At 32.8% G+C, this 15,194-nt stretch overlaps 1 protein-coding gene across 2 annotated transcripts in view; it reads right to left on the bottom strand.

The window, feature by feature from the left end:
- Positions 1 to 273: 273 nt before the first annotated feature.
- The window catches only part of LOC127718217 (protein PTHB1-like), a 39,884-nt gene continuing 24,963 nt past the window's right edge, over positions 274 to 15,194 (bottom strand). For both annotated transcript variants that reach the window (XM_052224192.1, XM_052224191.1), the window contains exons 15-24: positions 14,538 to 14,642; positions 10,790 to 10,930; positions 10,041 to 10,136; positions 9,265 to 9,437; positions 7,686 to 7,838; positions 6,842 to 7,024; positions 4,874 to 5,075; positions 3,836 to 4,063; positions 1,301 to 1,399; positions 274 to 821 (exon numbers count right to left, since the gene is read on the bottom strand). In XM_052224192.1, coding sequence (XP_052080152.1) covers positions 1,308 to 1,399; positions 3,836 to 4,063; positions 4,874 to 5,075; positions 6,842 to 7,024; positions 7,686 to 7,838; positions 9,265 to 9,437; positions 10,041 to 10,136; positions 10,790 to 10,930; positions 14,538 to 14,642 — 1,373 coding nt within the window. In that variant the 3' untranslated portion in view covers positions 274 to 821; positions 1,301 to 1,307. The remainder of the gene's footprint in view (positions 822 to 1,300; positions 1,400 to 3,835; positions 4,064 to 4,873; positions 5,076 to 6,841; positions 7,025 to 7,685; positions 7,839 to 9,264; positions 9,438 to 10,040; positions 10,137 to 10,789; positions 10,931 to 14,537; positions 14,643 to 15,194) is intronic.

Raw genomic sequence — 15,194 nt, 5'->3', positions numbered from 1 at the left:
AATGTCGTTTTCTTAGGCCAAAAATAAAATGTTTGATGTTGCCTACCTACAAACCTAAAAAGCTAAAAAAACAGCCTACCCAAAAAAATTTATGACACAAAATCGTTAATTTTTTTTTTTTAAAAGCTTTTTTTGTTCTTTAACGTCATTTCCTTGTCTAAAACATGTACCTTGTTGCCCCCCCCCCCAAAAAAAAATAAAATCCCTACCTACCTATCCAACCCCAAAAGGCATGGGTAGGCACCATTAAACAAAGAATTTGTTAAGAGTGGCCTTATTACCTTCATCCATAATTTACAATGAAAAACTGTACCTGGGAGGACAGAATCTTATGGGTTTCAGGACTGATGCAACACCATGAAATTTAACATGGAAAGAAAATAAATTTTTCATTCATTTGCTCAATTTTCTCAGCATCTATAAAAGAATATCTGTAAGTTTAACAAATTTATAGATGTCATTGAAGCATAAACGAAACTTAAAAAACAAATTTATGCGCTATTATTTTAAAAGAAATATTCTTTCACCCATGTTTAACATACTACATTATACTCAATACATTCATTCACTACTAATATATATCTTCCAAAACAAAGAGAAAAGAAGTACACATTATAACACAAAATATCACAACCATTTAAAAATGCTTCAATAATAATTTAAAAATTCTTCACATCTAAGATCTGTTTTATAATAAATATCACACATTCTAACATTATGACAGAAATACATCATTTGGACAGGACAAGACGTCTAAATGGACGGAATCAACAGTTACTTTTGACATTTGTCGGTTACACTTGGCACTTGAACACTTTTACCTGAAAAAGATGAAAAAATAATTACTAATCACAAAAAATTTGTCAGCAAAAATTTCAGTTAATTTTATATCATTTAACTGTTCCTGAATTTGATGTTACACCCATTTCTTTGTATCTCAAGTAACATCAAAAAGTAATTCCAAAGTGCAAGTATCAAATAATTTCTGGAGATGTTTCGTAGCTAAAATTCTGATGATTAATGTCCCACAACTATGGAATGACAAATCAGAATATTTTCAAAATTCAAAGGGAACTTACTTTTACTAATCAGAACCTTCAGGCTTCTGCAATCAAGGGGAACATACATTGATACCACCCTAGGCAGTTGACATGAAACTGACATTGTTTTGTACAGTCTAACATAAATCTCAGTATCTATAACTGGTTTCCCTCGACATAGAAATTCTGAATAGACTTACATAAATCTCAATTATCCTGTAAAAACTTATAAAAATCTTAATTATCCTGTACAAATTTACATAAATCTCAATTATCCATGACTGGTTCCCCTGACTCCATATCATCTAAATCTGGCACCATTGATTCTATCTGCTTCTTTTTTCTTCTCTCATTCATTTCTAGAAAGGAAAAGAGATCTTGATTTTAACCTATTTTAAATCAATTACTAACAAAATTAATCTAGGTGCATCATATAGCAGATACATTGTTATTTTGAAAGATAACCTTCAAATAAGTTGTCAATTTATGTTATATGCTTGTCTTTTTCCAATTCTGTATGGTAATGGTAATACAACTGCATACCAAATACCATAGACTTATCATAAGTCGTTCCCTTTCAACAAACCTAAACACAAACATGGACTTGTAAACTATGTAAAAGTTTCAAAATCAATGAACCATGATGAGGGGGTGGGGCTATATAATCCATGGAAACTAGACTTGCAAATGCCAATACATTTGCGTACAAAATATCATTGACTTAACATTAGCGGTTCATCTTAAATTGATCTAATCACAAACTAATACATGTAAACTAAGCAAAAGTTTCAAAGTCAATAGACCATGACTGAGGGGGCGGGATCAAATATTCTCCATGGAAATGAGATGTGCTAATGCTTATACAACTGCATACCAATTATCATTGACCTACCACTAACGGTTCCCCTTGAACTGACCTAATCACAAACTAATACATGATAACAAAGCAAAAGTTTCAATGTCAATAGACCTTGACTGAGGGGACGGGGCCAAATAATCTCCATGGTAATGAGATGTGCCAATGCTAATACAACTGCATACCAAATATTATTGACCTACCACTAGTGGTTTACCATGAACTAGACCTAATCACAAACTAATACATTGTTGCCACCGCCGCCGTTGCCGCCACTGCCGTCGACGCCGGAAACAGCATACCTATGTCACGCTTTTTGACTCTGTCAACGCGAGACAAAAATTGGAGAATCCAATGTACTCCAAAAGGCTTGAGGCTCAACAGGGTAAGTGTCTACATTTATGCATGTATCACCTTCCATACCAATCCACACTCAGTCAAAATGTTACAATTGGTAAAGTTTTATACACTGGTGACGCATTATTAATTGTGCGATACCAAATTTTGTGGAATTTGTTGATATAGGGTAACTCGAATTTAACATGTTCAATGAAGTACCAGGGCTCACGATACCATGCGACTTGGGCAACAAAGTGGCTTTCCCGGCCATCACTTTGCTTTGCCTGAAGTCAAAAGCGAAATCTAGTTGCCCTGTTGTTTATGATACTCGCTTTCAGTCGCTTTCATCATCCGCAATATTCAATTTTTACCAAGTCAATTAAACAGCAATTTTTCAGTAAAAAGTAAAGAAATTCAAAGACATAAACGATTTATTTTCTCCAGAAAAGAGGTTAAAGCATCGATTTTAAAGTTGGTTGCATGTTATTTCATAAAAACAATTTTTTATCACTTCCGGTACTTGTTAGAGAGCGTACATCAAAACATTCTAATTTTCAGCAAAATAAGTTTGTTACTTCATTAGAACATGATGAAATTTGCCTGAAGTAAATTTGTTATCCATGTATTGCATTAAAAACGTCATATTCCTTTCCAAATAGCGTGTCAAACATCGTTTATAATTGTAAATTTTTCTTCGTCCGCCATTGAAATATTTGTACTAAACTACTGATCAGAACCGGACCAGCTATGACCGAAATCCGGATTCTTAGGATAATAACTACTGAAGAATGAATGGCACAGCTGACAGAGGAATATTGATCCCAGAAGGAAAAATTACGCATTCCATGCGCATTAACATACTTTTGGTTAGATCTACTTGATTAATGTATATATTTCCATGTATATGAATTGTTTCAATTTATTAATTAAAATTGCTCAACATTGTAGTGCCGCGAGCGAACGAGCACTTCTCTTTCAAATCTCACCACTTCTCCCTCTCAGTTTCAAAACGAGAAGTCACTTCTCCCTATGATTCTGAAGTAGTGTGAGCCCTGAGTACATGTGTATGCAGACTTTGGCAAAACCAGGATATGAAATACCAACAAAAATTGCTGCTCATGAAAATAAATGAATCCAGGGTATCTGACAACAAAAAATTTACAATAAAAAATTCAGGACATTGAAAAACACGAAATTTTATATAAAAACAGCAAAGGCCAAATTAAGTATATAGGACATTTCATTCCAAAATAAACTGAGCATTCAATTATTTTCATTTTCGACATTATTCTTTTCTTTAAAAAAAAAAAAAAAAAAAAAAAATGTGTTATTATCTCCCCTGAAACTTGTGGCCATGTCAACTTCCAACCCTATAATTTCAATACTTTGTTTTAGACCCCAACCACTCATAACCTAAAATTTTAGTTTCACATACAATTCTTACAAAATTCTAAGGAAAACGCAACCACCAACAATTAATTAATTTGAGTGCCTCCCATTCCTTCAGCATAATCAATTTGGAACAGCCCTAATGTAAAGCACATATATTTGAAAGTAAAACTTAACTGGAAAAGAAGAGTTAAAAAAAAAATACCCTTACCATCAACTTCAGGTCTATTTTGAGCAGGAAGTCCTAGAATGGGCATATCATCTAAGGCACCATTCATCGATAACATTTCTGGTTCTTTCCGTTTGTGTTTAGACATGCCATACTGACTACCAATCAAAGTCTCTGTATTATCACTAGTGTCTATATGTCCATTCTCCATGACTGTTTTACTGGTCGCTGATACTTTCTTTTCTTTTCTTGGAGATGGGGCTATATTAACTGCAAAAATACAAATATATTTATTCATGCTAAGAAAACATGGATAGATCTGGATAGAATTTTAGTAGAAGTTCTGCGTTTATCTCAAAAGTTTTTTTTGTAGATTAAGGACAGATATTTAATAGTATTTGTTAAAGATATGCACACCTTGCACAGACTTGGGGCATAGAAACAAAAGAACATCTGAGAGATGTTTACAAAAAAAACTATGAGAGATAATTGATTGGTTAATTGTTGTATGTTTAACGTCCAGTGGCAAATATTTCATGCATGTTCAGGACAAGAACAAATTAGCAATAGAGGAACTCAAAAGTTGTGCGTAAACAAAATATCTGTGTAGTGATGAATCATACTTTGTACCCCGAAAATTTAACCACATGTGAAAATGTCTCAGCTTCAAAACGAGCCATCATACATATCTAAGTTTACGATATGGACTGAGCTACAGAAGAAAACGTTACCATTACCACCTATGTAAAATCAATTGCGCATATTGCCCCAAATGCAATAGGTAGGTCCTGTAATAGAGGCCATCTGGGTAGAAGGTTAGGGGAATTTGAACAGCCACTGGAAAATGAGGGTAAATTGGATATGGAGATGAATTTTACCTTGCAACGACAGACCCCTCAAAGAGTTGTTGCAAGGGTTCTTAACATGCAGAGAGCATGGCTAGCTATCTACACGAGGCATTTATGTCTTAATACAGTCTAAAGATATAACATCCCTTCCTTTCCTCCATTTAACTTAATAGAATACCCCTTAAAGATGTTATATTCCTACAGTTATGATTGAATCTTTTCTAATTCTTACCAGCCGCATTTGTTGGTAGTCCTTCCACTAATCTAGCACCCTTTCCTAATTTATCAATCATCAGAGCTACATGTTTCTTAACTTTAGTCGTATCCTCTGGCATCTGAAGAGGCTGTGGATTCAGTGTCTGGTCCTTAGCAGCCTTAGCCAGTGTGGTCCGTAAGACATGGGTCACTGCAGCATCCACGGACTCTACCCACCCCTAAAATAATATTCATGTGTTACACGATGACAAATTAGTCATAAAAGCTCAAGCATACTGTTGATTCATTATTATTAGTTGGATACCAATTTTCGTGGTTTTCGTGGGTACAGGTGAACCACGAATTTAAACGTTAAACAAATTACAAATTTTCTATCAGGTTATATGCAGACTTTGGCAAAACTACAAAATCACATATCCATGAAAAGGCAAGTTTTACGCAATCCACGAAAATGGAACCCACAAAAAAAAAATCGTAAGGGTTCCGCGGAACCCAGTGTCTCGCCTACTTTTTCTGTTAATCGCAGGCTCAACAAAAATGAGGAAGTAAATCAATAAAAATATTCCTCTTGATACTATCTTTTGATTGTAAGAAGCTTCTGTCCAAGTTTGGTAAAAATCCAGGATAGTTTATGAATCTAATAAATGTTTAAAAACTTTAACTGCAGACTGAATGTAATGTTAACTGGAAGAAAACAAAAATTTCCTTCTAGATACTAGCATTTGATCATAAACAAGCTTCTGTCCAAGTTTGGTACAAATCCAAAATAGTATAAGAAAGTTATTCAAATTTTAAAAACTTTAACCACAGAGTGAATGTGTTGTTTCCTGGCAGAAAATCTAAGTCCATTTAAAAGTAAAATACGGAAAAAATGGATTTATTTTTTACAAAATTTCCTTCTAGATACTAGCTTTTGATCATAAACAAGCTTCTGTCCAAGTTTGGTACAAATCCAAAATAGTATAAGAAAGTTATTCAAATTTTAAAAACTTTAACCACAGAGTGAATGTGTTGTTTCCTGGCAGAAAATCTAAGTCCATTTAAAAGTAAAATTAGGAAAAAATGTATTTTTTTTTTTACAAAATTTACTTCTGGATACTATCTTATGATCATAAACAATCTTCTGTCCAAGTTTGGTAGAAACTCAGGATAGTTTAAGAAAGTTATTAAAATTTTAAAAACTTTAACCACAGAGTGAATGTAATATTTCCCGGCAGAAAAACTAAGTCCATTTATAAGTAAAATACGGAAAAAATGGAATTTTATTTTTACAAAATTTACTTCTGGATACTATCTCATGATCATAAACAAGCTTCTGTCCAAGTTTGGTAGAAATCCAGGATAGTTTAAGAAAGTTATTAAAATTTCAAAAACTTTAACCACAGAGTGAATATTTGTGGACGCCGCCGCCGACGGAATGTAGGATCGCTATGTCTCGCTTTTTCGACTAAAGTCGAAGTTCGACAAAAATGAATCCACAGTATTTCACTGTTTCAATGGTTACCAAGGCTTTGAGAAATCAACTGGACATTTGGTCCAGTAAACCATTCTTCTTAACTGGACCAGACTATTTTTTACAGGACATTTACACATATGATTTGGACAAAAATTAAAAATTTTACTGGTCATTTGTTACAGTAATGCATATCACTTAAATTGACCAAACCAATTTTTACTTGACTTTGCCCAATGTAGGGCAACCTTAGGAATGACTACTGTTTGATGACATCATAGGAAGACAGCCTACCAATAACAGTTGCTACCCATTTTGATTTGTTTCTTCTGTTTTATGTATATGTTCACCCTACCCAAACACAACTCCAAGCCAACCTTTCATTGCTCTCACTCTTTTTAATGCTACATGCTGAATTTAGAAGCAGCAAATAACAATTCTAGAGCCTTTTGGTTTGACCAACTTATCTGTTCATTTGATATTAAATAAAAAAAAATTATAGAATTGACTGTAAGAAATATAAAAACTCACATTATCAAGGCTGTCTGTAACTACAGGTGTTATGGTATTGAGCAAAACTTTGTATTCTTCATCAGACATATTGGTCCATAATTTGATTATATAGTTAAATAAATGGGTCCCACTACTCAAACCACAGGCAGCTATTTCTTGTGAAGTTTTATTATCCTCTATAGCATCTGCTAAATGTAAAATCTGAAATACAGGGTAATATTTTTACAAATTAAATATGTAGAATACAATGTAATATAGTCCTAATTAATTGCAACTCTTGTATACAGTGTAACAGTGTAATATTTAACTAATTCAAATTTACAGGGGGGGAGGGCGGAGGTCACTGGTTACCCCACTGCCCATAATTTCTATTTTCAATTGTAACAGAGTTGTATTTGCTTCCACCACTATTACCCATAATAAAAACATTATGTGGTGTGCAACTCTCCTATACATTTTTCTTCTAATAACCATATAAAGTCCAAATTACACAGAGTTAAAAAAAACGCAAAAATTATATGTTGACACATTATTTCAAATCAAATTTTTTAAATCTTGCTTTAAAAAGATTTCATTGAATCTTGAAAAAAAAATAAACATACAAATTGTCAGAGGAATCATTATCATCATAAGGTATTATGTTTCTTGGATTCTGTGGGTATAGATTATAATTCTTAAGCATATAAACATTACCTCAACCACTTTTTAACTTTTTCTATCCTTACCATGGGTATAAATGATTAAAAAATGTTCAAAGAGAGATAACTCTGTAATGTTCAGTAAAGTATTCTAGAAATTATTAATTCTGACAACATGTAAAGAAAATATCCTGTTTTTTAATTCTTTTTAGAAATATTATTACCTGTCTATATGTTCCCTCTAATAATGTATCTAAATTTTGTAGTGGAGCTGGTGTCTTGTCCTTAAATCGTGTTAAAAGTCGTCTTTGTATTGATCTAAACTGTGCTGATCGTTGGGAGAGCAATTCTTTACATCTATCTGCATTTAATCGGAACTGTGGAAAAGAAATCGCTTTTATAATTTTTGTGAAAAATCAAATTTAAGAAATATTTATCATAATAATCACAATTTACAATTTGAGTGATCTAAACAAAAATCCAGTTCAACCTGATGCAAGAATTAGACTTGACAAATTTCATTTAACAATTATAAATTTGGAAGGATTTTTACCATTTAAAAACCTTCAGCAAATAGTCATTTCTGGAAATAACAGTATAGAGCATTACAACACAAGAGTGGACACCCTGAAATTTCTCGCTGCTTAATGGATTATGAAAAATAGATTGTCTTTGAGATCAATGTCATGCTACTATATACTAGGGATGTCAACTCGGTGAAGATTTACTAATCGATTACACGTTGTATTTACCGAGCGATACTCGAGTACTCGCTCGGTAAATCATTTACCAAATGGAAACACAAAATTATACCTATTGTATGTATTGTGGGTCGTTGACTTATGAATGTTAAACACTCAATATTATTACCTAGGACTAGATAATAGTCCAAGGAATTTTATACCATAATTAATAGCTCATTTACGTACTAGATGTACTAATAATGTAAACTGGCAATAATCTAATCAAGTTATTAATTAATATCTTTAGAAAATGATTACTCAAACAACAGTATTTGGGAACCGTAAAAAATCACATTTATTTACCAACAAAGGGGTGATGATTAGAACTTATTAATCCCTTTAATCATTTTCTGAGGGTCGTCACAGGGTCAATGAATTTGTTCTTATTTAAAAAATATTACCTTGTCAACTTTTTCTGGGACGAGGCGATTTCTCAAATTTTAGGTAACTTAAAGTCCTGCTGATGAAAATATATGCTCTGGCGATACAGAGGTGGGGCAATGACTAAGATTAGCTAAATGTGTAAGCCTCGGAAAAGTGCTTTTGGTTATATATCTTACCTCTGTTAGGAGGAATTTTAAATGCAAACATTCGAATTGTATTTTAACTTTTATTAATTTTGATTAATATTTAATTTCACGGGCGGCGCTCTAAAAAAACATGTTTTTTTTGTTTAAGCTTAAGAAAGCAACAACATTCTAACAGGAGACGATTAGTCGAGTATCAATTTGGCAAACGATACTCGGTACTACCGAGCGATACTTGAGTACTCGAGTACTGGTTGACATCCCTACTATATACTGATCAATAAATCATGAAATTGGGTCAAGGTCAATCTAAAAAACTGTTTGTGTGTATCCTTGATTTATTTTTAAAACTTGAAAAAATAGTTCACATTATCATCCAAAGTTTAATCATTAAATAAACCATGTGATCATTGAAAAATTATACAACACAATTTCAGTTCTAAAATATTCCTGTCTTAATTACTTCTATCTTAAATTGCTTTTTTGCTCTAGTCATGATAAGTCATGACTCATAAGTAGGAAACAAAACTCACCTCAAAATGAATGTCTACTAAATCAAAGTATTCCTGTAACGGCACCTGGCCGGAATAATATATAGCAAAACTTCCCGTCTTTCCCTTGTTAAAATAATTATTTAAACGACTAGAGAGTTCCTTGACTATCAGCCACATGCCTTCAAACCTGTCACACTGTAATCTGTACCGTTCTAAAATATATAAATTTCAAAATTTTAAAACTTATTTAAATAATAATACTTGTACAATCGTGGTTGATATGTAGATACAGATGTTCCTAAAACAAGACATTATTATATAATTTCAAGTCACAGTGAGGCCTTCTACTTGGAGCAAAAGGGAGCAAGTCCAAGACTACTCTTGCACTGGTTTAAGTCACATTCTTTGTCTGAAGTCTATCCCTCAACATCTGTGCATTAAAGTGCTGTTTCAATCACCCAACCCTCCCCTAACCTGGGACAATAGTGCAACAGCACAATATAAGAACAAACTGTAATTTAGTCTGTAAATATAAGTTGGAAAAGGCTTGACTAATCAGATCGACACAAAGCACAATAAATGATTAAAAAAAGACTATAGACTCAAAGTTCATTTTTTAAATTTTCTTAAATCACATTTTTTATACAATGAACACAACTATTGATACCATTAAAAATACATCCTTTTAAAATGTATCTGATAAAGTGTCATAAGCCTAAACATTGGATTTTTTAAATAACCTAAAATGAATGAAAACTATAAATGATCTTCCATAATAGAATAATAATGCAGCTCTTGGACAATTTTATACTTACGAGAAGTTTTTGAGGCAAGGACTGTGACAATTGGTCCTCCATAATACTGGAATCCTAACGCAGCTCCTGGGCCTGAAGCATTTTCACCAAGTAGCTCTGAAATATAAATTTTTTAAAGTTTAAGTTTATATCACAGACCTTCCAAACTAGAAGCAATTAATATACTTGGTTATCTCTAGGGTAATATGATCATCATCACCACATTCAAGGCAGGAAGGATAACAAATTGTTCAATTCAAGAGCAGAATCTTTTTCAAGTGATTTCAGGCAGTTTCCAATCCTTTTACTTGGGATTTCATGTTCAAGTACACAGTTTCAACTACTGAAAATATAAATAAACACTTCATGGTCATCCAGAGGTGGAACTATGATTTTTAAATTTAATAAAATGAAAACAATAAATTTTCTTATTGTATGATTGATGATAAACAATTTGCTTGTAAACTGAACAACCATAAAGCAAATTGTCTTCATGTTCCTGAAAACACAGGCAACTTTGGCAAGGTAAAAAAAATATTTAAATGGCAAATTTTGTGTAAAAAAACATGACTTGCATGCTAGGCAAATAATTTCAATTTTTTTAACAATTTATTTTTTAATGGCATTTAAAGCTGACTGGGTCATTAATTTAGATGATGACCTTGCCTGTTTGTCAAATAGTGATACTATTATCATATGTCTACCCTATTACTTATGTTGTTTAATAGGCAGCAAAATATTTCATTCATTATAAAAAGGCTTCATCATACCTGGAAATATATCATTCAGGTTTGTTGGGGGTTTATTTGTATCCAATGTGATCTTATACTCAGCTGTTTTAACTGGTAATACTGGTTTGACTACTAACTTCAGTGGTAGCTTCACTGTGGCTGTAGCTACCCGTGGTGCTCCTGTAAAGTAGGAAAATAATACAGTTAGGTTAGGTTCAAAACATACTGCAGCAAAATGTTCAAAACATATTGCAGCCAATTGATAAACTAAACAGCCAGTGGCAAATATTAAAAGCATATACTGATGTTAATGTGATTATAAAGCCTGCTTGAAATACTGAGCCAAATTTTGGATATGCTGGTTAACATGGTAACAAGTAGACAGGTCACAACATCCCAAAGAGTAAACCATTTTTTTCATTACTCTTAAATGCCACATTCTTAGTGCAGATGCAGCAAATGCCAATTTTAAAATCTTCAGTTTGACAGCAATGTGACAGATTGATAAATTGTCATTTAGTTAATGTCTGGTGGCAAATATTTCAAGCTTATAAAATTTGTTAACAGTTCTGAAATAAAACATGAAAAGAAAGTAAAACTAAATGTACTGTGACCAAAGCTAACAAATTGATATTCCTCGCCCCTAGCAAAGTTCAAGATTTCCTAAGAGACCCCAAAAATAATTTGGATAAAAAAACAAAACAGGATGGTGGTGCTTTATAAAAAGATTCCACGAAACCTAAAATAAATGCTAGAGAGGGGTTTGAGAGGTGTTGTATACACAAAATGATCTTAGATAAAGCAATCACAAAGTCCATGAAATGCAAAGTGAATTCCAAAGAGGGAGAATCAAAATGTAAACATAGTTTACTTTGGTGAACTTTCATTGTAAGGCTATAGACTCGCCAACTATTAAAGCATATCACCTTTTATTGATATTTACCTGAAGCACTAGTATAGTTAGCTGTGACAGAGACTACTAAATCTGGATGTAATGCTTTTCTCTTTTTATTGATATTTACCTGAAGCACTAGTATAGTTAGCTGTGACAGAGACTACTAAATCTGGATGTAATGCTTTTCTCTTTTTATTGATATTTACCTGAAGCACTAGTATAGTTAGTTGTGACAGAGACTACTAAATCTGGATGTAATGCTTTTCTCTTTTTATTGATATTTACCTGAAGCACTAGTATAATTAGCTGTGACAGAGGCTACTAAATCTGGATGTAATGCTTTTCTCTTTTTATTGATATTTACCTGAAGCACTAGTATAATTAGCTGTGACAGAGGCTACTTAATCTGGATGTAATGCTTTTCTCTTTTTATTGATATTTACCTGAAGCACTAGTACAGTTAGCTGTGACAGAGGCTACTAAATCTGGATGTAATGCCTTTCTCTTTTATTGATATTTACCTAAGGCACTAGTATAGTTAGCTGTGACAGAAGCTACTAAATCTGGATGTAATGCCTTTCTCTTTTTATTGATATTTATCTGAAGCACTAGTATAGTTAGCTGTGACAGAGGCTACTAAATCTGGATGTAGTGCCTTTCTCTTTTTACTGATATTTACCTGAAGCACTAGTATAGTTAGCTGTGACAGAGGCTACTAAATCTGGATGTAATGCCTTTCTCTTTTTATTGATATTTACCTGAAGCACTAGTATAGTTAGCTGTGACAGAGGCTACTAAATCTGTAAGTAATGCTTTTCTCTTTTTACTGATATTTACCTGAAGCACTAGTATAGTTAGCTGTGACAGAGGCTACTAAATCTGGATGTAATGCTTTTCTCTTTCTACTGATATTTACCTGAAGCACTAGTATAGTTAGCTTTGACAGAGGCTACTAAATCTGGATGTAATGCTTTTCTCTTTTTATTGATATTTACCTGAAGCACTAGTATAGTTAGCTGTGACAGAGACTACTAAATCTGGATGTAATGCCTTTCTCTTTTTATTGATATTTACCTAAGGCACTAGTATAGTTAGCTGTGACAGAAGCTACTAAATCTGGATGTAATGCCATTCTCTTTTTATTGATATTTACCTGAAGCACTAGTATAGTTAGCTGTGACAGAGGCTACTAAATCTGGATGTAGTGCCTTTCTCTTTTTATTGATATTTACCTGAAGCACTAGTATAGTTAGCTGTGACAGAAGCTACTAAATCTGGATGTAATGCTTTTCTCTTTTTACTGATATTTACCTGAAGCACTAGTATAGTTAGCTGTGACAGAAGCTACTAAATCTGGATGTAATGCTTTTCTCTTTTTACTGATATTTACCTGAAGCACTAGTATAATTAGCTGTGACAGAGGCTACTAAATCTGGATGTAATGCCTTTCTCTTTTTATTGATATTTACCTGAAGCACTAGTATAGTTAGCTGTGACAGAGGCTACTTAATCTGTAAGTAATGCTTTTCTCTTTTTACTGATATTTACCTGAAGCACTAGTATAGTTAGCTGTGACAGAGGCTACTTAATCTGGATGTAATGCTTTTCTCTTTTTACTGATATTTACCTGAAGCACTAGTATAGTTAGCTTTGACAGAGGCTACTAAATCTGGATGTAATGCTTTTCTCTTTTTATTGATATTTACCTGAAGCACTAGTATAGTTAGCTGTGACAGAGACTACTAAATCTGGATGTAATGCCTTTCTCTTTTTATTGATATTTACCTGAAGCACTAGTATAGTTAGCTGTGACAGAAGCTACTAAATCTGGATGTAATGCTTTTCTCTTTTTATTGATATTTACCTGAAGCACTAGTATAGTTAGCTGTGACAGAGGCTACTAAATCTGGATGTAATGCATTTCTCTTTTAATTGATATTTACCTGAAGCACTAGTATAGTTAGCTGTGACAGAGGCTACTAAATCTGGATGTAATGCTTTTCTCTTTTTATTGATATTTACCTGAAGCACTAGTATAGTTAGCTGTGACAGAAGCTACTAAACCTGGATGTAATGCCTTTCTCTTTTTATTGATATTTACCTGAAGCACTAGTATAGTTAGCTGTGACAGAAGCTACTAAATCTGGATGTAATGCCTTTATCTTTTTATTGATATTTACCTGAAGCACTAGTATAATTAGCTGTGACAGAAGCTACTAAATCTGGATGTAATGCCTTTCTCTTTTTATTGATATTTACCTGAAGCACTAGTATAGTTAGCTGTGACAGAGGCTACTAAATCTGGATGTAATGCTTTTCTCTTTTTATTGATATTTACCTGAAGCACTAGTATAGTTAGCTGTGACAGAGGCTACTAAATCTGGATGTAATGCCTTTCCTCTTTTTATTGATATTTACCTGAAGCACTAGTATAGTTAGCTGTGACAGAAGCTACTAAATCTGGATGGAATGCTTTTCTCTTTTTATTGATATTTACCTGAAGCACTAGTATAGTTAGCTGTGACAGAAGCTACTAAATCTGGATGTAATGCCTTTCTCTTTTTATTGATATTTACCTGAAGCACTAGTATAGTTAGCTGTGACAGAGGCTACTAAATCTGGATGTAATGCTTTTCTCTTTTTATTGATATTTACCTGAAGCACTAGTATAGTTAGCTGTGACAGAAGCTACTAAATCTGGATGTAATGCCTTTCTCTTTTTATTGATATTTACCTGAAGCACTAGTATAGTTAGCTGTGACAGAGGCTACTAAATCTGGATGTAATGCTTTTCTCTTTTTATTGATATTTACCTGAAGCACTAGTATAGTTAGCTGTGACAGAGGCTACTAAATCTGGATGTAATGCTTTTCTCTTTTTATTGATATTTACCTGAAGCACTAGTATAGTTAGCTGTGACAGAAGCTACTAAATCTGGATGTAATGCTTTTCCTTTAATAAAGAAGGAAACAAAGCTTTCCGATGGTTTACTTGGATCTGAAATGAAAAAAAATGCCTACATGGTGAACCAGTTGTTTTGAGCAATAATATACATGTGGACCACTAGCGGTGTACATGTATAGTTTAATTAAACTGATTTAAATTTTTTCTATTAGATTTTTTTTGCCACAGATACATAGATATTGTAAATTTAGAAATTATTGCGATGTTTTTATTATTGCGAAAAATGCGATAGGGTTATAATCGCAATAATTTAAACTCGCATTTTGAAATTTTTTATATGAATTAAACAGGTTTAATCTCAATATCTCAAAAATTAAAATCGCATTTTAGTCTAAAATGACAAAATCGCAATAATAAATGCACGCAATAATTTCTGAATTTACAGTAACTAAAAGTCAATTTGCCTAGACATCAACGAGAAACTTATTAATTTGGCATTAGTTATAGTTACGACCGACAATGGATTTCATCATATTATATTCATATCTTTACAAGACCTGCCCTTGTTATAATCCCATTACACTATATATTAGAGAATGACGGTAAACAATCTTCAACTGAGAACAGAAAATATATAATTTTTCA

The sequence above is a fragment of the Mytilus californianus genome, unplaced genomic scaffold (assembly GCF_021869535.1).
Source record: "Mytilus californianus isolate M0D057914Y unplaced genomic scaffold, xbMytCali1.0.p SCAF_10, whole genome shotgun sequence".
NCBI classification, from domain to species: domain Eukaryota; kingdom Metazoa; phylum Mollusca; class Bivalvia; order Mytilida; family Mytilidae; genus Mytilus; species Mytilus californianus.
This window is presented reverse-complemented; position numbering and strand designations above follow the sequence as displayed.